Source organism: Gymnodraco acuticeps, unplaced genomic scaffold, assembly GCF_902827175.1.
Source record: "Gymnodraco acuticeps unplaced genomic scaffold, fGymAcu1.1, whole genome shotgun sequence".
Taxonomy (NCBI): domain Eukaryota; kingdom Metazoa; phylum Chordata; class Actinopteri; order Perciformes; family Bathydraconidae; genus Gymnodraco; species Gymnodraco acuticeps.
Window position 1 is genome coordinate 672,048 of NW_022990015.1, and position 25,055 is coordinate 697,102.

At 40.0% G+C, this 25,055-nt stretch overlaps 1 protein-coding gene across 3 annotated transcripts in view; it reads right to left on the reverse strand.

Moving 5' to 3' along the window:
* The window catches only part of itgbl1 (integrin, beta-like 1), a 46,049-nt gene extending 21,519 nt beyond the window's left edge, over positions 1-24,530 (reverse strand). For 2 of the 3 annotated variants that reach the window (XR_004568697.1, XM_034213552.1), the window contains exons 1-7: positions 24,276-24,530; positions 20,096-20,298; positions 12,099-12,245; positions 11,094-11,216; positions 10,397-10,537; positions 7,527-7,667; positions 4,457-4,603 (exon numbers count right to left, since the gene is read on the reverse strand). Coding sequence is in view for 2 of the 3 variants with exons in the window: in XM_034213552.1 (XP_034069443.1) it covers positions 4,457-4,603; positions 7,527-7,667; positions 10,397-10,537; positions 11,094-11,216; positions 12,099-12,245; positions 20,096-20,298; positions 24,276-24,367 (994 nt within the window). In the remaining variant the exon portion in view is untranslated. The remainder of the gene's footprint in view (positions 1-4,456; positions 4,604-7,526; positions 7,668-10,396; positions 10,538-11,093; positions 11,217-12,098; positions 12,246-20,095; positions 20,299-24,275) is intronic. The other variant, XM_034213553.1, reaches the window with a different exon arrangement.
* Between the last annotated feature and the right edge of the window lie 525 nt (positions 24,531-25,055).

Below are 25,055 nucleotides of genomic sequence, written 5' to 3' on the forward strand. Positions count from 1 at the left end.
GACTCATTGAATAGAATAAGGGGCAATAAATACCATGAATTGGAAATGGCAAACATGAATTTGCAAGACAGCCACTCGACTGACAGCGTCATCTAAATGTGTTGTTCATGTCACATCACTGTCACTCTTTATGACCACACACGCACAACCTCTCTTCCTGCTCCACATTTAACATACCACCATCTGCTCTGGGGACTTAGTTACCCTAGCAACCGGTGATGTCATAACACCCCTGCCTTATCGATTATCTCTGTACTCGTCAAACCGTCTACACCGGTGTGTGTGAGTTGGTCTGCGTTAATGTTTAATTTGTCATCCTGTCTGAGGTGAGCAACACCTTAACGGCAGTCAGAGACAAGCCTCAGATGTTTTGGCTCTATATTCATGAAACATGGCACACAAACATCAAAGTACATTCCGTTTTTCCATCTTAGTGAGCAGATGTGCAAGCTCACTTATGTTGCAGTGCAGCACACACGGAAAAGGCGTTAAAGCAGGATGAATACACTGTTAACTAGATGAATATTTAATCAACAAGTCGTAGGGTGGGCTTGAGTAATGGTCAATCAAATCAGCTCCTCTCATTAGATGCAGAGTCCTCCTGCGAAAAGGAATACTTGCTTATATGACTATACATTAACTGAAAACCTATTTCCATTTTCATTGATATGCCTTGCAAAGTTTGGCTCGTTGAACATTCATGGAGCTCACAATACCTCATTAAGTATGCCTCACATACTCCTCGATTTGTGATGCATAGGCATGAAGTCTCTGTAGGATAGCTTGAGGTTCAATGTTCAAAAGTACAAAAGGTTGAGAACTTAATATTTCAAACCAGGTGCCATGCAAACAAAATACATATAAGTATTTGACAAATCAATATCTTACACATAGCACCGCCGCCTGTTATTAAAGACAGCAGATAAAACCGATGGTAAAAGCAATTAAAGGAGAAGCCCCCAATAAAAAAGTGTTATGATGTGATTTATACAGCGTAAAAGAATTAAATTGAAAGCTGCAAAATTAAACATAAATTATAGATGTATGTGATTTTGGAGATGTCTGTGTGTCAGCCAGCCAGTCTGAGTTTCACATTATCCCAACTTTCTAAAATGGTCTGAACCCGATGGAAATATATGACTTTTTAATGGCAAAATGAGTACCGAAAATGTGCTGCGCCGGCTGATCTGCATATTACAACCAAAGCTGTGAGGCTCCTCTCACCATGAAGCTGTGAAAGTAACACACAGTAATACATGCAAAAAAAATGCATATTCTTCATTTCTGCAGCTGAAACCTATAATGCACTCAACAAAAAAAGTAGGCTGCAGTGTTGTGCATTTAAATGAATTGACTGAGGGAGGGGTGGAGGAGTTTTATATCAACAAAGCCCTCTTTGACCAATCCATTCAAATCTCAAGTATTTTATCCTTGAAGTGATTGCTTGCCCTTAGTTGTTTTGTTTCACTCAGACATAAGTTAGATTATGTAAGCGAAAGACACTAACTGCTATTTCACTGCGCTTTAAACCCACTTGAGAAACTCAAACTTTATGTTATTTTACTTTCCTTTTTAAGTTTAAGGTAGTGCAATGACACATTTCAAATGAGTACAGTAAAATACTATTAAGGTGCCGGTACGTGCTATTAAATATTAAAAGGGACATACTTTATGTCTTCTAAATTCCACACTCCAGTAAGCAGAGAAAGGAATCCCGAGATCAGCAGAAAGATGTTGAAAGCAGGTGTTTCCTTGAGGAAATACCGCAGTATAAAAAATGTGCTATGCACAAGCGTCTTGCCTCCACCTCTCAGGAAGAAAAGCTCTGAAGTTTCTGTTTCAAATTTCAAGGCTTTTCCGCTCAAACGGCCATCTCTACCAGCTGCATTCATCCATGGCTAAGAGATTTTCTACATCTGTCTCCTTCAGTTTCTTTCTCTCTCTCTCTTTCTTACCCCCCACCCTGCTTCCTGTCTCACTTCGTTATGTTTTTCACAGACCTTCCCTCTCTTTCCCTTTTTGTTGCCCTGCAACCACTGTGATCTTCCAAACAGTAAGACAAATGGGCATCCAGTGGAAATACAGTTAAATAAATAAAACCATGATGCATACACACACCACCCTAAACACTTAAGTATGCATGCATGCATAGTCACCCTTCCTCTTTACCACAGCCCTGACAGTTTCCTCCTCTGTCTATCCAAGCAGAAACTGTTAATAACTTGGACTTATGCTCAATGCATTTCACATAATAGACATTAATTGTTGACCTCGGCAGACGTCTTGCAGTAGTCTAAATTGGAAATCCTGATCAGAATCTATTCCTTAAGGCATCTGCCTAGTGAAATATTAATTGAACACTTTGCAGTGTGGTGTTAAGGTACCATTAATATGTCACTGAATAGATTTGGATGGCTATAACAAAAAGCAATTTTGAGAAGGGAGGAATGTATTGATCCCATCAGTTGTTCAATGGCACAGGGTCATTTAAAGTTCCATGTTATTTCAGTAATTGGAGGTAATTTAAAGGTACGGCTTAATTAAGTCTCCCAGCACAATGTACTCTTGGAGTTTCATTACGAGCAAAGGGCACCAAGCCAGAATTGGTTTAAGGCAGTCCAAAACATTCAGTCAAAAAAGGTCTGCTATAGAACACACCCAATAGTTAATGAATAGCTGATGTATTCAAAGGAAAGGCACCAAATTGCTTCTTTTCATAGAGTGCACTTAACTGATATTGAGGCTTCATATCGTAGTCACAGTATTCAAGTGTAAGATTCGTTTGCCATATTGCTGCCTGATTGTTGCTTGCTCATGCTGATTTTAATGTAGTTGTCTCCACGGTAGCAACCTTGCTCTATGTGTTTCAAATGGCCACTATATTAACATAGCCTAAGTTACTGTCAGCATATCACCTCTTTCATTTGAAACACAGCAGCGAGTGAAAGAATGTGGATTCCCCACTGACTTCTCCCACAGTTCAATGAAACAGGAAATCAATGCTTCACATGAAACCCTGATAAATCTGCAGAGCCCTGAGACTAAGAAAGTCGTGCTCTTGGTAGTTATGTCCCACTGAGCCTTTTCTTTTTCTCTTCTCATTTTGAAGTACATAACCACTGATACTGTTGGTGTTACCCAGAGGATTAAAACAATGTCTAGAGCAAACTGAACGGAGAAGTGGTGAACAGTGCCCCATATTTCACTGTGAGGCTGATTGATTAAGGTTGCAGCATCAGTATAAAATGCAGGAACAAAAGATGCCTCAGAAGACTGCACCGCATATATGATTTATCTTATCATCAAAAAGCTATAGCTTACTTTGGAACAATGCAGCTTGTTCAGATCTAGAACAATGATTATGTAACCTTTGTTTGTTGATACCTCCGGATGCAGGCAAGGCTATACCGTCATTGCTTTTTGTTGTCAATTCGTCAAAATGGATGACCTGTCCTGCAAATTATGTCATCCCAAATCGGCTGTACAGACGATTGACTGTGTTTAAATACATTTTATCTTTACTCAAATTTCATGAATAGCACACCTTCTGAGTGCTGTTTGGATGAAAACATCACCTGCTAGGCTGTTATTTGTCTTTACTTCGCACAACAACAAATTATGCTTAGAGCGATATCCAAGTTTCTTTTCAAACCTGCTGATGAATGGAATGTGAGTTTTACCTCACTCAATTTGTTATATGATTGTTCAGTTAATACAACATATTGTAATTGTGACCATGGGGCATTTACAGTATGTCAGCTGCCTTCAAAGATTAATCAGCACAGATTTGCAAAAGGTGAATAGTTTGTTGTACCTTTTTGGCAATAAATATTTGGGATTTTATATTGTGTAGTTTGGTAATCATAATCACTGGTTTAAGCATCAATTGATGAAGCAATTTTAATGAATCTACTGCATGTGTCCTCTTAAAAAAAGCTTTTGCCTCATATTTAATTTAGGCTTTTACCCCTTCAAATAATTTAAAGAATGTTATATTTGTTGAAACTCTTTTTTTTATCCTGACAGCACTCAATTCATAAAAAAACCCATCATTTTTTTCCTGAGCTCTATAAATGCCACGAATCAGGATTCAGCATTTTGTAATAGCTCACTATGCATACGCAACAAAAAAATGGCCTCTAAAGCATATCGTTTTTCTAGGCCTTAAATATACTCTATCAATCATCATCATGATCATCAATCAACCGGCTCAAGGGGGCATGTCCAGCATACTCATTCATGTATGTACATGGTATGTTGAGTGGTTGCTTTTTTATACCAGGGCTTGTTTAAAGATGCAATAACATTTGATGCAGGGCACCCCGGTGGTTTTGCAGCCCTCTTAAGGATGGATTAAGAGATGTGAAACACAGGAAATGGCCTATTTATCACCAAGAGGTGAGGACAGAATACATCAGTAACCATGGCAACAGGAGCAGACGGGAAGACCAGGTACCTCGTCCGAAGCAGGGCACATTGGACGTTCCTTGACACTTCTTCATGCTGCTCTCCAGAGACAGAGAGCAGGACAGAGGATGCTCACACTTCTTCCCGGCCCATCCCTCTTTACAGTCACATGTGCCGCAATTACACTGGCCATGACCTGCAAAAAGAGGTAGAGGAAGCAGAGAGGTAAAATAAACTGGGGTCTTTGTACAAGGAAAATACTAATACGCGTATTGAACGGATGGAGGAGTGAAGAAAGCAGACTTGGCAAGGTGACAGATGGATAGGTTATTATGGAACAGTAAGGAGATCAAGAGGGGAGTTAGTGTGTAAGAGAGGATAAAAAAGGGGAGCAAGGGAGGTTGTTTAATAAACAAGGGGCAGGACACGCTTAATGGGATGAATTAAAAATATCACTGTATGACCAGCTCTAATCGGCTGTATATGTTTAGTGAATTCATACATGGAGGAATGCACCAAATAACTGTTAACGTTGCATATGCTAAGATGCCGCAAGCATTTTCTAGCACATACATTTTTAGAAGGGATAGCGGGAGCATCCATCATATTTTGTTTATTAATTCTTTAGAGAAACAGTCAAAAGGTCAGTCCCCACCCTCCCTCATACACGTTATACAGAAAGTTCACTTTAATCGCACCAGAACAGAGTATTCAAAGCAGATGGAAAGCTGATGTTGGTAAGCAAGAAACTGCTGTCTTTTAAATGTGAAGATCAGTTTGATACAGACATTAACATAATTATGTACCAGAAGTCATACATTGTATGAACCACTATAAGACTTCAACATTTTTGGGAAATATGCCAATTTTTACTTTCATGCTGAGCATCAGAAAGAGAGATGTAAATCCCACATACATACTGTACAGTAGCTAAATATTGTGGTGACACGTTATTGGACATAATTCACCTTGCTTATTGTGTTGCCACACGGACCCTTTAGTGGGGAACACCTGTAGCTTTAGCTACCATTCCTGCTAGCTCATCAGGCAGAGCAGTGCATGTGTTAACCTCTCTGATAGTAATGGATAATAAAGATTGGAACTCCATTCTTAATACACCGCCTCCGACTCTCTTTTCACGGCACTACAATATATACATATGTAACAGGAGCCAGCATCAACTAATCTTAGCAAGAAGATTGAAAACAACAGGAAACTAATTGCGCTCCATACAAGTTAAAGGTGGGGTAGGTAATTTTGAAGAAACCAGCTCGAGTGCGCTAGAATTTGAAAATACACAACCGGAAAAAATCTGCCACTTCCTTACAGAGCCCCTCCTCTATGGGCATAGATATGTCTCATAATTATTTGTGTGAACATAAAAATAATTTGTGTGTAAATATGTGATTTGTAAATGTAAAACAACATCCACAAATGCATTTAAAAGATTAGCAAACTCACAAATACATTTGCAAGTGTAAAACGGATCTGCAAATACGTTAAATATGTTCACAAATTTAAAAAAAGATCTGTGAATATCTCTTTAACATTTACACCTTTCGATCAGGCATTTGTGAATCCATTTTGTATTTGTGGACCAAAAATGCGGTTGCGGATCTCAAATCTCTGTTCACGGATCTCAAATCTCTGTTCACGGATCGTCTTTTTACACACACGGAATTTTGAGACATATTTTCCGCCGGTCTCGGCTAAAATCTACTCGTGTCACTCGGTTATTTTCGGAAACCACGTGATGGCCTGCTGATGACGACATTTCCACATGATTTCAAAGTAAGAGCATGATGGTTTGTTTAATGCTCTGTTTTTGTATTATAATGAACAGCGGAACGTTAGATGTATTCTTCATCACCATAACCCTGACCTAAATACGGTGCTTTTCTACAGATTACTTTATTACTGCACTGGTAAGGTACAATTAGGCCGATTAATAAGATGTGAAGTGCTTTGTAACTTCGACCCGCTTGACTGAATACACAACAAACAATGAAGAAAGAGTTTTATCTGGGCTGTTTCGCTGCCAGCTGCTCCCCCGGGATCCGAAAGTGGCGTATAGCCTGCACTTCAACATCAACGAAAGTGCTCGATATATGCTGTATTGAACCAATAACACAAACTAACTGTATCACTATAACATGATGGTGATGAAGAATGCATCTAACGTTCCGCTGTTCATTATAATACAAAAACGGAGCATTAAACAAACCATCATGCTCTTACTTTGAAATCATGCGGAAATGTCGTCATCAGCAGGCCATCACGTGGTTTCCGAAAATAACCGAGTGACACGAGCAGATTTTAGCCGAGACCGGCGGAAAATATGTCTCAAAATTCCGTGTGTGTAAAAAGACGATCCGCGAACAGAGATTTGAGATCCGTGAACAGAGATTTGAGTTCCGCAAGCGCATTTTTGGTCCACAAATACAAAATGGATTCACAAATGCCTGATCGAAAGGTGTAAATGTTAAAGAGATATTCACAGATCTTTTTTTATTTGTGAACATATTTAGCGTATTTGCAGATCCGTTTTACACTTGCAAATGTATTTGTGAGTTTGCAAATCTTTTAAATGCATTTGTGGATGTTGTTTTACATTTACAAATCACATATTTACACACAAATTATTTTTATGTTCACACAAATAATTATGAGACATATCTATGCCCATACTCCTCCAACTCAGACATTTGTCATTCTTTTTATTTGTACAAGCCCCGAGTAAAAGTGTAAATGTGCTGTTTTATAAGGCATTATAAGCAGGACTCTGTTTTGCTGGGAACTAACAGAGCTGTTCCTGTCCGTTTGCTGTCTTTATGCTAAGCTATGCTAACCAGCCGGGAATAGGGTTGTGGTAACAATCTACATGTATACATCTGGGCAAAACACACTTATTTTTACTTTCTTGCTGAGAGTAAGATGAGAAGATCAGTAGGCCTACCAATCTTCTTTTCTTAGGCTACTATTGTCAAGAAAGCGAATAGGCCTAAGCCTATTTCTTTCACATATCCTGAACCAGTTCTCTTAACTATTTTTAAAGAACATTCAGGATTTCTGTAAATGTCTTGCATACAGGAAAGTGAATCCAGAAACAGCATGCTGACCTGTGCAGTAGCTGTCCGTGTATCGGTCGTAGGTTTGGTGACAGGTCCTCTCATCGCATTCACAGGTGTTTCCGTGAATATCTCCCCAGTCGCCAGAGGGATCTACATCGTGACAGTTACACTCCCCACACACACAGGTCCCTAGAACAAAACCACACACACATATACAGTAATAAGAATTCACCATTGTAATTTATTTCCCAGTCTTACAGTAGAGATAAATCTGTCATGTGCTATGGAAATAAACAAACAGAACAATGCTAAATCAACTCTGACATTACTAACTTGGATGCAGGCTTCTCACCGAGATTTGGATAGGGATGGGATGGGGGGTTCTATTTATTTAACTTGAGGTTAAACACAACATAATGAATCCAAGTTTTCCTTCTATCTTACTTTTTCATCCTTAATCTTTGAATTGTTGTCTGTCTCTCTGTCTCTTTCTCATTTTTCGTTTTACATCTTGGCCCGGGCAGCAGCCAGTGGAAATCCCATTTTCTCTTATCAGCAGTGACAAAGCAGGGGAGAGCCCGGGGGAGCCGGGCCAGCTGGCAGGCCTGCGGGCTGTGGCTGGCGCTTGTCTGGCCCTTGGCCCTATATGTTCGGTCTCCTCTCCACCCTCATAACCCTGGAGCCCTGGATTTATAGAGCCATGCACTTTAATGTCTGCCACAAATGTCACATCCTGGCTTTACACGAGCAGTAGGAAAAAAAATCTAAAACAATTTATAAAACATTACATATTTTGACGAGAAGAATCCTTGTTTCTCAACTAAGGCAGTCTCTCTCGCCACACAGAAGGGGAATTATTCCTCTGTTTGTGCCTCATGCAGCAATATCATGTCGATTCAATTTGTTTTGATCAAGAAATTATATGTAGATGCATTAATTTAGCCTCCAGCGTTTTTGGTTGTTATCATGTTGACAGCATGCCAGTTAGTTCATTAATAGCTCAACTGCGGAGGTGACCCTAACAGACGGAGGGGTTTTTCATTTTGTAGAATTAAACAGAGTAATATATTAGGTGAGTAAGAAATAAAGGCCACAGTTAAAATGAATAGAGAAGGAAGATGTTTCACATTCTCATAAAAATACGTCTATAGTCGGTGATGAAATCAACCCTCTTGTGCAATCACCTTCCATGATCCATCTACCATAATCACCAGGATTGATCTTCACAATGCGTTAAAGGAGGATTCATTCAGAACAAAGTGGTAACATGCCATATGGAAATGGGAATTCATAATATTTCCCATTATAATCAGTAGTAGCTGTAGTAGTATAATCAGTGTGAATAGAGCAGATTGGAGAGATGAGGGTGACGTTGTGTTTTACCAAACGGGGACTGGAGCGAAACAGGATTTTATATTTTGAGCAAGGGTCACACAACTGACAAAGTCTGACATTTGTTGCCAGTGCAGTGGTAGTGGTAGCATTTTGAGAAGTGCATCAGTTAGGTTTACCTTAAAAATGTAATAGAATGAAGAAAATGAGTGCCAGAAATGTGAAAAATATGATATACTTTACTTTCTTCCATACATTTTAAATACTGTTAGCCAGGATAAGGTTATATCCACTTATTGCAGATACGTTGTAAACGGATAATCGATATGAGACATGTTTATAGTTGCTGTCAGTCAAATCTTTGAGATTTCATGAAACTGATGAATGTTTCTTCCTTTCTTTATACCAATTTAGCTGCTGCTCAATCTAGAGAGGATGAGAACTACATCTAAGCTGAAACCTGCATCTTTTCCCAAAGTACAACCATTTTTCAAAAAGGAATCAATTCATTTATCAATATCACATAATAAGCTTTTGAAAGAATTGTAAAACGCTGACAAGCTAATAGAGAAGCAGAGAAAATGTGTTCAGGGTCATTTGAACTGAGATGGACTTCGTTTTAATTGCAATCCTATATTTTCTTTCTTTCTGATAACCATTGAAATTGTAACACCTTTGCCTGCCCCTTTCTGTACTTAAGAAGAGTACTATGGTCTGCTACACCATTAACACAGTGGATGGTTGTCCATGCTGTGTCAGCTGTGCACTTAACCATAAACCATTGGGCTCTGTCCATGTAGGCTATCATTTAGCCCGACCACTTAGCCAGCCCTCAGCCAGTCCACTGAAATTAATTTGAAAGAGATTTACTGAAATCCCGGGATCACTCGAGTTACGTTAGTGAGGCTATTTCTCTGACTGTCCGCCAAGCTCTGTTGACTTTCAGTGACATTTACATGAGGATTTCTCATCCAATCTTTTCTCTGTGCAGTTTTCTTTTCTGTATTTTTTCTTCTCCCCTGTGTCTCTTCCCTTTCTTCATTCTTAGTTCAAAAGGTGGATGTCAAAGTGTCTCTTTTGTATATGTCATAGTCAGATAGCAGAAGACAACTTGGGTTCTTTTGTCACACGTGGAAAAAACTGTGACTGATCAAAGATTTCTTTGAATCTTTGTTCAGCATCAACTCCATTAATTTCTTCTCCAGTGTTGCACTCCATCAGGATATTGTCTCCTCCTCCTAATGACCTGAGATAACAGACAGGAAATCACCTGATGCCTTTTATGATGTTTGTTTCCTGTTTCGTGGCAACATAATTCAATTGCAATTGTCACTAGTGTGACATGGACTCAAATGGGTTTGATGGAATTAACCATTGGCAGAAATTCCTGGCAACCATTCCTCTATTTGTTTTTCTTTGTGAATCAATGATATTATTTATCCGAATAAAGGCTGTTGGAAAATAGCTGTTTTCCATACCTGAACATTTTGGATGTTATACATTTTAGATGGTGGTTTAAAAAAATATGTAATAACAAATCTGAGAATAATTTAAGTACTGTACTGGTTTGAGGCTGGTAAACAGACCTCTGTTGCTGCAGATTTTCCCATCTGGAGCCTTGCATCTCCGCTTGCTTTCCCATGGGCTGATGTCACACTGGAATTCACATTTGTCTCCATGCCAACCAGAAGCACAGTAACAGTTTCCACAGTAACACTGGCCATGGCCTGGAAGCAGATCAGAATGCACATGAAACAGCTGATGAGTTCACCTTTATCAGTAGGTTAGCCGTCAGTTAAACACACATTTAAATATTCAGTGTTTAGGATTTTAAGATGGCTGGATACTATTTCAAAGCCCTGTATTTTTACAACATTGTCATTATTCAAAATGAATATCACTCTTAAAGTATACAAATTAAGATTAACACCATTTTATTTGCCACCTTTTTAAGTCTAGCTTTAGACAAAATTAAGCTTTCTGTTTTTCTGACCTAGGCCTGATACGCTAAGTCCATTATTTAGCTTTGAAAAGGAAATGTTTAATTAACATTGGGATCAGGCACTGGAACAACCTGCGGGGAACAGGGATGAGTTTAACAATGCATGTCAGCGAGAGACAACAAACTTCACATTAACCTTCACGGACGCATGAGGGGAATGTATTTGCTTATATCAAACAGAGTGACAAAGATAGACAGTCCTTGAAAGACTTATGTTAAACTCAGGTGGCTGTACTTTTGGTGGATGAGTGGGGGGATGAGACAGCGGATACGGGCCATACCTCCACACACCTCTCCGGTATCCTCGTCCACACACTCGCTGTCGTCACACTCACAGAAACGTCCAGTCACCAGACCCCTGTTGTCCTTATTGTTACACATGCAGCTCCCACAGTGGCAAGTGCCTATTAAAGATGCACCAGCTTTAGACACAGTTTAAGCTCATTTGTTGGAAAACGTCCAATATGTGGGTGTGTTTAAATGTTGTGTGTGGTTGGGATGGGAGGATGTGTGTATGTTCTGATGCCCTGCACAACAATAACCCAGCTGGTTTACAGATGTGCTTTGGAGACACCGTCTAGGCATCATGTGTCAACGGATGTAGACTGGTGTCACTGCTGTGGTTGTGTATGTGTGTGCAGGGGCTTTCGGATGCTATGCCATATCATAAACATACAAACTGGGACTGTGTGACTCAAATAAGCTCTGGCTTTGGAGGTTAAAAACTAATTGAATAATCAATACTTACACACAGTACTGTTATTCAACATATCAGTCTTTCATATGATGACCATTCAGGTATAAATGGGTTAATGTACTGGTGTTATCGAAAAAGAGATTGTTTCATCTGATATGTGTGAGAACAAAGAAATCACAAGAATCGGTCCTAAACCGAAACAAATATAAATTGTACTGTAAGTAATGCCTTTATTAGCATTAATAATTCCTTTTAATTATTATGTTTGTTTTAATAATAAGCTCTTAAAAGGGAATGAATGGAACTAAAAATAAATAAAAGGAAACAAAAGAAATACATGAACAGATTTATGCAAAGGCTGTATAAGTAAATCATTTTGCCTCAAGCAAAATATTAAAAATGTTATTTCAAGTTCTAGTATGTTGTGTCTATTGGTCTGCTGATATGCGAGCAGGTTGTTTGGTTGGAGCAGGTTTTTATTAATGCTTTGGTGTAATTTTCTTGCAATTCTGTATGTATGTGTGTAGGTGTACATTCAATGTGCAAGTCTGCCTGTGCGCACACACATTTGTCTGAGTGTTTGTGGTACCTCTGTTGGAGCACACCACTCCCTCTGGGTTTTTGCAAAGCGCTTTGCTCTTCTTGCTGGGTAGGTTACACTCCTCCTGGAACTGGCAGGCATCTCCAAACCAGCCTTCATCACACTCACACATCCCACAGTCACAGTAGCCGCGGTCTAAAGGAAACAAAACAGACCACATGTTGTTTATCAGTGCCTAAAAGCATGCCACTGCCCAGTGCTTCGAAATTGCTGTACAAACAGGAAACACACAAGTGTTATTAAATGTAAGTGTTGGCATTGCACTATGGAGAGTAAAAGCATTGGAATAAATTGATTATCCCAAGTGTTTTATGGAATATGAAACATACATATACATGTATATTTGAAAATCATATATTTTCAACATTTCAGGAAGATGTACTCGCCTCCCCTTCAATCACTCAGTAACAGCGTTGCCTTGTTCAGTGTCACAGGACCTACTCAGGCAGTTTGGCGTCACAGCATTTCTCATCATTCTGATGGCCGTAGTGAGCAATGTGAAAAACAGGGGTTATTATGAATGTTGCTCCTAATGCATTTAGCAGCAAGGGGCCTTGTATGTCACACTCAATCATTCTCCTGACTCGTTCATCATGTATCCGTGGTGTCCTTTTCAAGGGCTATCCATCAGTCATTAACAACAGGCAAGTCCCCTGTCTCTTCTCATTATTGATACGTTTCCGGGGACACTTGCACGTTCAAGGAAAAATGAATATGGAAAGTGCACTTCAAAGAAAGCTGTACTCCATACAATTTTGAGGAATATAAATAGATTTTAGGAGATCTCAACATTATCATGCAATCTGATGAAATCCCCATCATATTTAAACACATTAAGCATCCTAAAACACAGCAGAACCAAGTTTTTTTCTAATATTTAGTAAATCTTGAATCATTGCCACCATAACATTCTACTGTGGAGAACGGTGAATGTAAATTAACAATTTTTTTATGTTTTGTGATTATTATTAGATGTTTCAATACACACAGCACTATTGGTGCAAGGACAGGAAATAAAAACGCTTTTCTTTTTGGATTTATTGCAGATGTCAACGGTCACACGATAGCTGTTAAACAGAGTAAGATTAAAGTCTCTCCAACTTAATCCATCAGAGTATTACAAAGTTGCTGCCACCCACTAGCCCCCATTAATCTCCACTTGACAATCACTCTGACATACAAGATGGACCCTCTTTGTCTGCTATGGGCGAAAGTTTGTGTGTGTGGGAAGGTGCCTGTCTATATAGAAATGTTTATTGATTGGGATAAACCCATGTCTGTTGCCAATATATCTTTCCTGGTGCTTCCTGAGCAGTAATTCTCTGTGGTTTAAGAGTGTCAGGGGCCTTCCTACACACCAACAACAGATACACACGCCTAGCCAATCATGGACTGGTCAGAGCCCAAATACATTCACTGGGGGTCGGAAAACAGAGGGTGCATCAGTGTCAGCATCAGTGGCATTTATAACAGGTAATGAGGCGCTACCATGATTAACTGCTAATGAGAAGAGGATGGTGACTCATTCAGCAAGCTAATTTCAGGTTTAGAATTAAACTTGTCCTTCTCTGATGATAAATTAGGTATAATATAAACAGGGTGATAAACAAGGGACTAGTTTTGTATGGAACATACTTCAGAAATCTTGAGTGATTACTGGAAAAACTATGTACCAAAACTAATTTCGTCTCCGTGAGCAGAAAACACTTATTTTGCTACATTCCAGGCAATCTTGGGGCTATTCTGAGATTTCAGTACAGTTTTGATGATAGGAAACGCAATAATGCAAGACATACATTATATATTGCACATCTAAAACTCCTTGAGACTGTCTCTGTGCCCATTTATTACCAGCACTTGATTTTTCATCTCAAAAAGACATTTCCTGCACTTACTTCGTTTAGGCTCTCCATACCATGATCCTCATTTCAATGAGTAATTATCCTCCCTTGCTTTCTTCTCCCTGTGGGTTTCGGAGCGTGAAACAGCAGCCTGTCTGCTCGTATTCTGTGGAAAAGATCTAGGAGACACTTGTCTCAGGTAATAACTCATCCTCTATGAGCGCTGCCCTCGGAACAAGTAATACTACTAATACTTACAATTCACCTCGACATTCATTTGTATACTTTGTTGGCTTTAATATAACTTTTTAATATTTCTAAATATGTATTTTTCATTATGATAACAATGTATGTTCCTAGAGCAAGAAGTATTTGGAAACTGTAATAGGTCCCAATCAAAATGGCCTTTTACTAGTAGACTTGGATAGACTTAAGTGGCTCTTTCTCCTTGCAGCCCACACTGCTATCATTAGGTGACTCACCACCTATGCTCACCACACAGGCACACTGCCCAGCAAGACCTGAATATCTAAGTGAAAGCACATCAAAATATGTACTAGCAAAAAAAATACCGATATGAACAATTTAATGGGCTGTAATGGCTCAAGGACTGCATTTCACTTTGGGTAACTGTTTTTCTCTCTATTTAGGAAATCAACAGGAATGAGTAAAGCTTTTAGTCATTTTGAACAGACTGCCATTAGTGAGTTGTTCTCCCATGATTACTTTATATCATCGGTCTCTAATGTGTCCATATTGGAAGCAACATCTTACGCTTATGTAACACTGATTGAAAGTGCATCTGGAGGAGTTTGATTTGGTACAGCGTGGACAAACTGACTTCTTATGTGCCACTGACATAAAACCCACTTGGGTGGGATCATCTTTGGCTCTGGCACGGTGCTCAGAGGCTGGGGGGCTGAGCCAGGAAAAAAGTAGAAGCTCTGAAAACCTAGTGAGGTAGAGAGGCCAAAATGTGTTCTCACAAAACTTCAAAACCGCCATCAAGCAGGGTGGAAAAGGTTTTCGCACTCATGCCTCCCCGTTTCAACTGCTCCTTTGAGATAGGGCGACAAAGTCTGCCAGAATCTTAAAGTTACAGATTGTTCCGGATTGCAGACATACTTGGCTTTCTACCTCAATCCACATCAGTGACTGCAGGGATTTGGAAGTACCAGAGAAAGCTTTTGACCCTGTGTTTGCAACAAGCAGTAATGTTCCAATGAAGATTAAACTCATAGATGATTGCTCACTAAGGGCTTTAGTCTTGATATAATGGTCTAATGCTACTCAATATTGTACCAGTAATTACAAGTTGATTATACATTACAGTGTTTTTTCACTGGGACAATGCTAGCCTGCAGCGCCCTGCGCCACCCTCTGTGTCTCTCACAATGGAAAAAGCACATCAATCGCAGAGAAGCGCACACACACAGACACAAAGAGAGAAGAAGTGAGGGAGAGAGACTTCACGTGGCTCATCAATGAGGGGGGAAAAGAGGGAAGGCTGTGAAAGAGCGAATGGAAACATTACCACTATGACTGTTATCTATGAAAACAAGGGAGTTATTATGGAAATTACATAATATATAGATTAACCTCACAAGGGTGTTTTTCTCATGTACTGCAGCTTAATAGAAAAAGGGACAGGGATAGAACAGGGTGATTCAACACAGTCAAAAACAGGATGGATTTGCACAGTTGGTGAACAGATGTTAGGTCACCATCCCGTTGCTCTGCTACAATATGGGATGCATCAGTGGGAGGACAAACATGTGAGTGACAGCATCACTGGTTTTTGTAAATCATACAATAAATTCAGCAACAACTTCTCTAACACTAAAGCTTGAATGTTCCCTGTTGGTTTAACATTGCCTATAACTTGTCCATTATCAGTCCAATAGTATTCCAGAGATGTTTTTCTTGCCACTGGCCATAGTATAAGATAATGTATGGGATCACACAATGGGCAACAAATAAATATATTTACTGTGGAGCATGCCTCTATTATTTTCATGAAAAATAGTCTAATGCATGTGAAAAAGGAACACATGTTCTTTTTTCCTCTGAATAAAATAAAAAGGAGAGCCTTGTTCGTTCTTCATAAGGCTTTATGCTAATAATGCATTGCGCAACAACAGCCCTAGGCAAATATACCCTTCTGTATACAAGCATAGTTGTATGTAGTATTTCCAGTTCACGTGACTTATATGTCTTTTGAAGGAAACCAATACAACAAAAGGCCATAACAACTCCCCACAAAAAAAAACAGCATGTTGTTTCAGACCAAAGGCATTCTTGCTCTGTTGCCAGTAATATTCACTTTAAAGCCTTATACTGCTTCAAAACAACACCACATTTAAACCATACTTTTTAAAGATGTTGCCATCAGACCTTTATTTAAGAAAATAAATCATCCCCATCTAGCCTGACTTGTTGCTCTGACTAAATGGTTTGAATCAGTCCGACAAATAAGGTAAAACAACATCTCAATGCCAGGAAAGCTAATGTTTTTGGAAAGGGAAACACACAGTTTATCCCTAAGGAGAAAAATCTATTGGATCTTATCACTGGGCAGTTTGGAGAGGCAGAGATAAGGTTGCCGCAGGGAGAGAAATTGGCTGCCGATCTCAGACACGGACCCTGCTGCATGGGCTATTGAGCAGCCAGAGGCAGGTGGGGATGTGTGTATTCTTCTCAATATGCTTTGACTAGATTTGCTGGGCCCTATATGCACATGGGAAAATGGTTTTATAAGTATGTGCCTCGTTGTGCATAGTTATATCTGGGTGTGAAAATCTATCCCTCTTGTGCTGCATCTAGATTCCATTTGCAGTCCGTGTAGCATGGGGAGCGAAACCCCATCAGGCTGAAGCAGGGCCTTCTCGCTCCAGACTGCTGAAACAAAATGAGCTCCCCAAAGCAGCCGACTTGTCTACCCAAATAAATCACTCTACCCTGCACGTTTACTCACACACACACACACACACACACACACACACACACACACCACACACACACACACACACACACACACACACACACACACACACACACACACACACACACACACACACACACACACACACACACACACACACACACACACACACACACACACACACACACACACACACACACACACACACACACACACACACACACACACACACACACACACACACACACACACACACACACACACACACACACACACACACACACACACACACACACACACACAACACACACACACACTATTATACCTGTTAGGTCCACACATATCTCAATTAAACCCTAACACTCATATCTAAAAAGGTCACTGAACAAAAAGATGAGCGTTCCTTTTCTATCAACATGGGACTTGCATTTCTCACAACTTACAAAATGTCTTAAACATATCTACAGTATATACATCTACATATTTGTATGCTCTACCTCCGCTGCCAGTTTATAGGGTCGAACAAGCTACAACTAATGGTGTCTGATTCAACAGCCCAGCAATACATCTGAGCTTTGTAAGAGTTATGATCTTCATGTTCAGTTTGTTAGGATTTGATTAAAGTGTATTGTCATGTTACAATCTATAGTTCATTGTTCTGTTGAATTGTATTGTGTAACACTTTGATGTGTTTCTTTGGATTTTTTTGACACATACTGTATACTTACACATATACACATACAGACAAAATGGACTTCATAGTTGAATTAACCTTTTTTACATTTCGATTCAGTGAAACAAGCTGTAAACAGATATATTTTTGTTATAAAGATCTGTAGCGCATAGGGAAAATGCAAAGTGAGAACCCAATTCTCCAAGGATGTGTCACTATAGCTATGCCCTTTACAATGCTGACATTTGTTAATGTGAAACTATTGATCAGGGCAGCAACATCACTGCCTCTAAAATTACCATAGAGTTAAGTCAACCCAAACTTGTCCTCGAGTGTGGATGCACTCTCAAGTGTTGTTACTCAGAACTTTTAAAATTGCATGCAACAGGCTAACCCCCAAAACACACCAGGAGCGTCTGCGCCGCGTTACGTTGCGGCTGCGCCACGCTGCGACCTCCTCCTGCGACAACACACACCAGACGCGTTTCAAAACGTTGCGGAAACGGAGCGTCGTGTGTGCAGCCTCGCAGTTGTTGTTGATTTTGGAATATTTCCTGGACATTTGTACTTCTACAAGTAAGTAGGCTATACGTAGTTAAATGGTTTATGTTTGTGTCTGTTTAAATCGTGTTTATTGTTGTTATTTCCTATTTTGTTGTGTTGTAGACTACAGACACAGTTAATAATAATTGTAATATTCCAGTTATAAACGACATGAATCAAAGATGTGTTGCTGTATTTTAGTGGTAACACAACTGTATTGATCCCTGGGCGAAATTCACAAGATAAAGTATAGTTAAAAAACCAATATTTATAAAAATATAAATACAAAATAATAATAATATAATAATCTTGATATAGGAAATAAGATCTTACTTTATTGTGAAATGCAAGTTTACTGAACAGTTTTTTAACGACTTTCACAAGATGTTAAACTACTGAATGGCTCTGTACTGTACCTACAAGTATTAATTAACTTTAAAACATTAATATGTAGTTGTTACCTTCCACTCCACAAACTGCAGCGACTAAAAACCAGGCCTTGTCCTTTCTGATGTTGTCCTTGTAAAAAACATTGGTTACATCATATAAAATTGTGTGTTTCTCCACTTCCATTATGAACACCTCGTCGTCCATGGTGCGTTTCGTAGTGGAGGTGTTGTGGGGTCTGCTAAATTAGTATATGTGGGGGATGGGCCTGGCCCGGATGCTCACCTTTCCACTTCCTGCGAGGGGGGGGGGGCTGCCTGCCCGACTTTACCTTACGGCTGCGCCGCGGCAAAAATAGGATTCATCCTAATTTTAGAGAAGCGCTGCGCCGAGCCGCTTCTGGGACGCGTCTGAGCCGTAACGGCGCGTGTGGTGTAATAGCACCCATTGACTAGAGTGGCCGCGATCCTTACGACCGCCGCGGCGCGGCCGTAACGCGACGCAGACGCTCCTGGTGTGTTTTGGGGGTTAGCCGTGCCTCGCAACAAAAGCTATGCCTTGGTAACATACTTGAACCAACCAGCTGTCTATTACCAATGAAACCCTTTGAAGTGCTGCCAAGGTGATGCAGGCTCTCAGGGACACAATACTGCAGCCCTCTGATTTGGCAATTAAGGGTATAATAAAAGGTAAAACTCTGAATCCACTCCAAGTCTGTAAAAAACATGTTTCTTCCTTCGATATCATAAAACGAGAGGAATGTTAGAATCCAATACCAATCTAATAGGTTTTTGAATTTCACCCTCAAACCCTCTTTCCTTCCTAGCACCTGGCTGCACCAGACGCTGAACATCAGCTGGAGAGTCCATTTGTCAAGCTTCTCTGATGAAAGCCAACAGTAAGGAGTTCTGCTGCATCACTTACCGAAACACCAGTGATAACCGTACCCAAGTAGAAAATATGTGGAACCATGTGCCTGTACACTTACTTTTATCAGAATATATATCAATAAAATAATATATTTGACTCCATGCCATATCACCAAACCATTGAGTTTTATGTTTTAAAGGTCACCTATTATGCAAAATCCACATTTTCATGTCTTTTATACATCAACACGTGTCCCCTCTGTGTGAAGAGGTTCTGAAAGTTTCAGGAAAAAAGATTCGCTCACTTTTTGTCCTGATCCATTTATATAAAAACCTGTCTGAAAATGAGCTGATCAGATTTTGGCCACTTTATGATGTCATAACGATTTTTTGGCTTGCGTAACCATTAGCCAATCACCAACCAAGGTAACCCCCCCCCCCCCCACTTTATCACCTGAATCTCCTCCTAGAGCACCATTGTGTTATTTTTAACCAAATATCTCTCAGAGGGGCGTGGGGAGGGGCTCCTTATTTTCATCTAAAGTAACAGGCAGAGAATCAGCACTTTTGAAACAGGGCTGAAACAGAGGGGATTATGGGATGCTACAATGCATGATCTGTTTGGTATTTCGAGCCAAACACTTCAGAGACATGTTTTGTATATATCTGAGATCTATTATATATTGATGAAAAACAGTATAGCAGGGGACCTTTAATAAATGTGTACGCACCATTGCAAGTTGTCCCATTATATGTAGAACAGACCCAGTCGTGGCAATCGCAGCGTGGACCGTAGAACTTCCCTGGATCGGTGGCCTCGCAGATGCAGACGCCGCAGTCACACTTGCCCCTCCCACTGCAGATCTTGCCATCAGGGGTCCGGCAGCGGCGCAGGGACGACTCTGAGGAAAATTTGCACACACCACCCACCTGGCTGGGTAAAAGAAAAGACAGTTGTTATGCAGCTTTGGAAAATTCAGGTCGAAGGTCAAGTTTGCAGCACCTGTGTCTGTTTTAAATACAGTACCACATCGTAGTGAAAATACCTTTGCACACACATGGCAGTGTTGGCTACCTTATAAAAAATGATATATAGTGCATTCATTGCATTTGTTTTGTCGACTATAGTATTTATAGAATGGATATTCAAAGTCAGAAAACCTTTTTTTCTATTTAATTTGAGATTTTGATAAAAAAACAGAATGTTAAGGATAAGCTAATAAATCAATAAATCAAATGAGACAGAAACAGCTTCACATTTCATTGAGCACACACCAGCAGCTGTTTCTGAGCTTTGTTTTTACATCATGGGATCTCACTGTGAGATGTGTTTCATTTGGATGCTGTCTGACATTCTTGTTCTAATCCTGGCTGAACACTCAAACAATCAACAGATCAAATGTCCCTGACACTCCCATGGAAATCAAATAAAGAATGTGTGTGTTCTATGTGCCATGGGGAGGTTATACAAGTTCCATTTCAGAGGAGCTTCAGCCACTGAGGGCTGTTTTAGGTTTGAGCAAACTGGTGATTTTTGAATGTATCTGCTGATCAGGATGAATCATTTTCTTTTCCCATGACAACATGACCTTGGGATGACTTCCAGTAGTGAAACTTGGCTTGGACTGTGTTTGAACCCACTCCCTGTCCTGTGCCTTTCGGTTCCAATGTTCATTCATATTTAATCTGCATTTGTATATGTCCTGTCCCAAAATAGTGACTCCTGAGCAGTGGCGAGCCGTGACTTTTATACCTAGGCCCTCTGACCCCCCCCCCACCCCCCCCCCCCCCCCCCCCCCCCTTCCCTCGAAAAAAAAGAAGAGATATTACGTCTCAACGTAGAATTCAGCGGAATATCAAAACAGTGATCCGGGGTGCAAAACGCATCAATGACAGCGACCCTCTAACACACAAAACAACATCATTTATATAAACACCTATCATGACAGGGCACCCACACCCAAGTAGCGATTACAAATGAATGAAGTCGGCACGGCGGCCCACATTGAAAATGACTTAGGCCTACCTTTGATGATCAAATCACTGAAACACAAAGTCCATCCTCCTGTCCTTTTGAATGAAGCACTTGCGGGTCATTCAGCTGATCCTTTGCCACTCCAGTTTATCATTGTAACTCAATCTTGAAAATGACTCGGTTAATCATTTCGCAACGATGTCATCACTATCACTGAAGTGAGCCATCATGAACGAACTTATGCTAATCATAAATCTATCGATCATAAATCTATCGTTTAGATTTATGATTCAAAAATAATAAAAATAGGATAGACATGTGGATATTATCCGGCTGAACACAACGTGCATTTATCTAACAGGTTTATTTTCCACAGACCTTATTTCGAGCTATTTTCCAAAATCCTATGGAGAAATCCCGTTGCTTTCTGTCGAGGGAATCCGAGCGAAGCTTACTTCCGGGTTTTAGGACGCGTCACTGCACCACTTGCATAGACCATCCTACATACTAGGCTTGTTTGAGACAAGCGAGACCTGCGCAGACCTGCGCAATTTCGATCAACGTCTTGCTCGTGCGTTGCATGATGGTTAGTCATTTTGTCCGACTTGCTCTGGAGGCTCGCCTACATGAGACGTTGAAATCTCGCGGGACAAAGACGCCCGCAGCCTTGAGAGCGAGGCGCGGCGAGGCGGCGCAGTTCCTCTCCACGGGCTGTGGAAGCGAAATGCTTGATGGGAAACGACTCGCTGGTATCTCGAGCTGAGCGCTCATTGGTGGTTTTTACCCCGTGCTGCTGATTAAACTCTCCAATTGGCTCAGCAAAAGTTTGTTGTTGTTTTGTGTCAGTTTTACGTCGCCACTTCCATTCACATTTTTCATCATTGTTCCACAATATGTATCATCATTAAATTAATATCCATATATTTTATACTATACTTGCATTTCTTACCGTTTTCATACTTTATATATCTTAGCATATTCATACACACTGTTCATACTGCTCTCAGGCTGCTGTGTATATCTAGTGTATTCATACCCCTCACTGTTTATTCATCATTCAATTCATTCTATATTTTATTCTAGATTGTGTACATTACTTTTCACTTTACTGCTTGTTGCACCTGGTTAGAAGCTAAACTGCATTTCGTTGTCTCAGTACCTGTAATATGTGCAATAACAATAAAGTTGAATCTAATCTTGAGCAGGAACAAATGTAGGCTATTTACTTAGTACATATCTGACATTAACGATTAAACACATGTGTGCATTCTTTATAAATGCAAACCGAGTCAAGCCGACTCCGGAGGTGGCGGTATGCACCTTAAAGTTGTTTGCAATCCGCCAAAAAACCGAGAGAAGAAGAAGAAGAGGACGAAGCCGACTCCGAGCTGTCCGACTTCAGGCAAGCTTTTTGAGACCTCCCCCGGCTGCGATCGGCTATTCTCGTCTACTTTCGAGGCGAGCCGCAACGCGTCTCAAACAAGCCTAGTAACTCGCAGAGACGGCATGTAACCCTTCACATTCCAACAGAAACTGAACAGGCAGATTCGAAGGATTTATTTCTTTGGAAATATTATTTTAAATACAATTAAATCAAGTTATTTTGGTAAAATTAATGAAAAATGTAACAACAAAAAAATATTAAAAAAAATATTTTAAAAAAAAATGTTTTTTTTGTAATGTTTTCAAATATTATTTTTTAGAATATCTTAGGCCCTCACAGAGGGCCTAGAGGGTCCTGACTACTCGCCACTGCTCCTGAGTAGGAAGAAAGCAAGCTGCCGTTCCTGGGGACTTGTTTGGTCCCTAAAGGGTCCAATAGGGGACAAAGCCAGTGTGGAGAACACATGTTATTAATTCTCTCACCGTAATCCTGCCTCTCTTGGAAGCATTTTGCTGTTGGATGTTGATTAAAACACTCCATTGCACATACATGGAAATTACATTTCCTGCAGTGGCTTCACCTGTCTTCTTAGAATTGCAGTTACAAAACATAACCTTTATTATTGTGTTTTTCCCACCTACTCTTTTTGACACAGCCATACCTGGTAAACAAATAAAGTAGGTATTATTTGGAAGTGCCTAATTAACACTGAGAAATAACACTATTATCACCTGGATTCTCAGGAGTTGTTGTGCTGCTGTCTAATGTATGCTATAAACTGTAGGCCACACCATGGCATTTTATCTCTACACAGACATGATGCACCTGCTTGCAGAGTACACCCCCTCTGCAGCTGAGTTAAGATTGAATCATATGGGAACATTTACAGATCTGCTCAGTCAGGCTCTACAGTAAGAGGCCAAGGTAAACAGAAATTATTTTCCAACATTTTAGCCAATTCCAGTGATAGACTTACAGTATGTCATTCTTACCATTACGATTTCACATTTATTTCCAATCAAATTTAAAAGCTCCTAGAAATTAATTGGTTTTATGGCATCAGGGGCTTAAGTGCAACATCCCTAATTTGATAGCACCGAAAGTTACTGAGTGCATTTAAGTGAACTTTTTTTTCTTAAAATTAGGTCTTGGCCATTCCTACTTTAATTTTTCGTGACTGCAAATTATTAAGTAAAATATTCTTTTACTTTCCCAAAAGCTTCTTGTACCAAACCCACAACCACGAAAGCTGTCATAACATGTTCATGGCAGCTTGAGTGTCCAACTGAAAATTAATTAATGTGTATGCGTTTAAAAAAAGTGTCAGTCAAACAATCTGGAAAAAAAGAATCATACCCATGGCAATATAATTGTTGGCAAGTAAAGCAGCATTAAAAACCTGCACAAAAAACTGCAAAATTCATGTATAGTCTCTCCTAAAACTTTCCCACATCGTACTCTCCAACTGCTGTCAGCAAAACTCCACACCCTTCTTGCTCTTTACACTAACCCACAATAAACAAGAAGAAATAAAAGCTGTGTAGAAACTCACCTCACCGATTGTAACAAAGTGTCCTCCACGGTAGTGAGCAGAATCAGAAACAATGGGACCAAAATGGACTGTACCAAAGCCTCAGTGTGCATGTTTAAATCCCTGAGAAACCTGAAGTAAAGTAGCTTGAAGGAATTTCCCAATCGTTCACTCCTTAAACAGACAGGACAGGAAGAGAGAGTGAGAGGGAAAAGAAAAGGAGAGAAGGAGAGTCAGAGCAGCAGGCTGGCCTGAACTGGCTCAATCCCTTCAGAGGCCAACAGTTCTCTCCATACAAGTGCCTTTGATTAGTCTTGACTCTCAGACACAGGCCTGGGCAGGAGCTGGAGAGGGGGAAACTGCCAAAATAAAAAGTTAAGTCACCAGTTTAAGATGTAATTAGAAGCAGACTGCTTTTTTTAATGTTTTGTTCCATTTTCACCCTTCTTTTTCAAGTTGATCTCTCTGTAGAGGTGGAGTTTTTTGTTTCCATCTTTTCTTTTGATGTTACAAGCCTTTGCCGGAAGATTTCACATGTCACAATAGAAAAAAGCACAGGTGTGAATTATCACATAATTATGGTGGAATCTTTGTTATATGCCCTGGGTCGAGGATTCTTGCTTTGTGCATGCTTGCTTACAGTTACACAAAGTCTTACGTGGATACTTGAATGGAAAAGTTATCGTTCTTGTTATAAATAACGCCTGTGTTTTTCCACACCAAGTCAAAATGGAGAGTCAAGTGTGCTCAAAATTATACTGCAGAATTACCAACAGGCATTTAACTCTGATCTTAAATAAC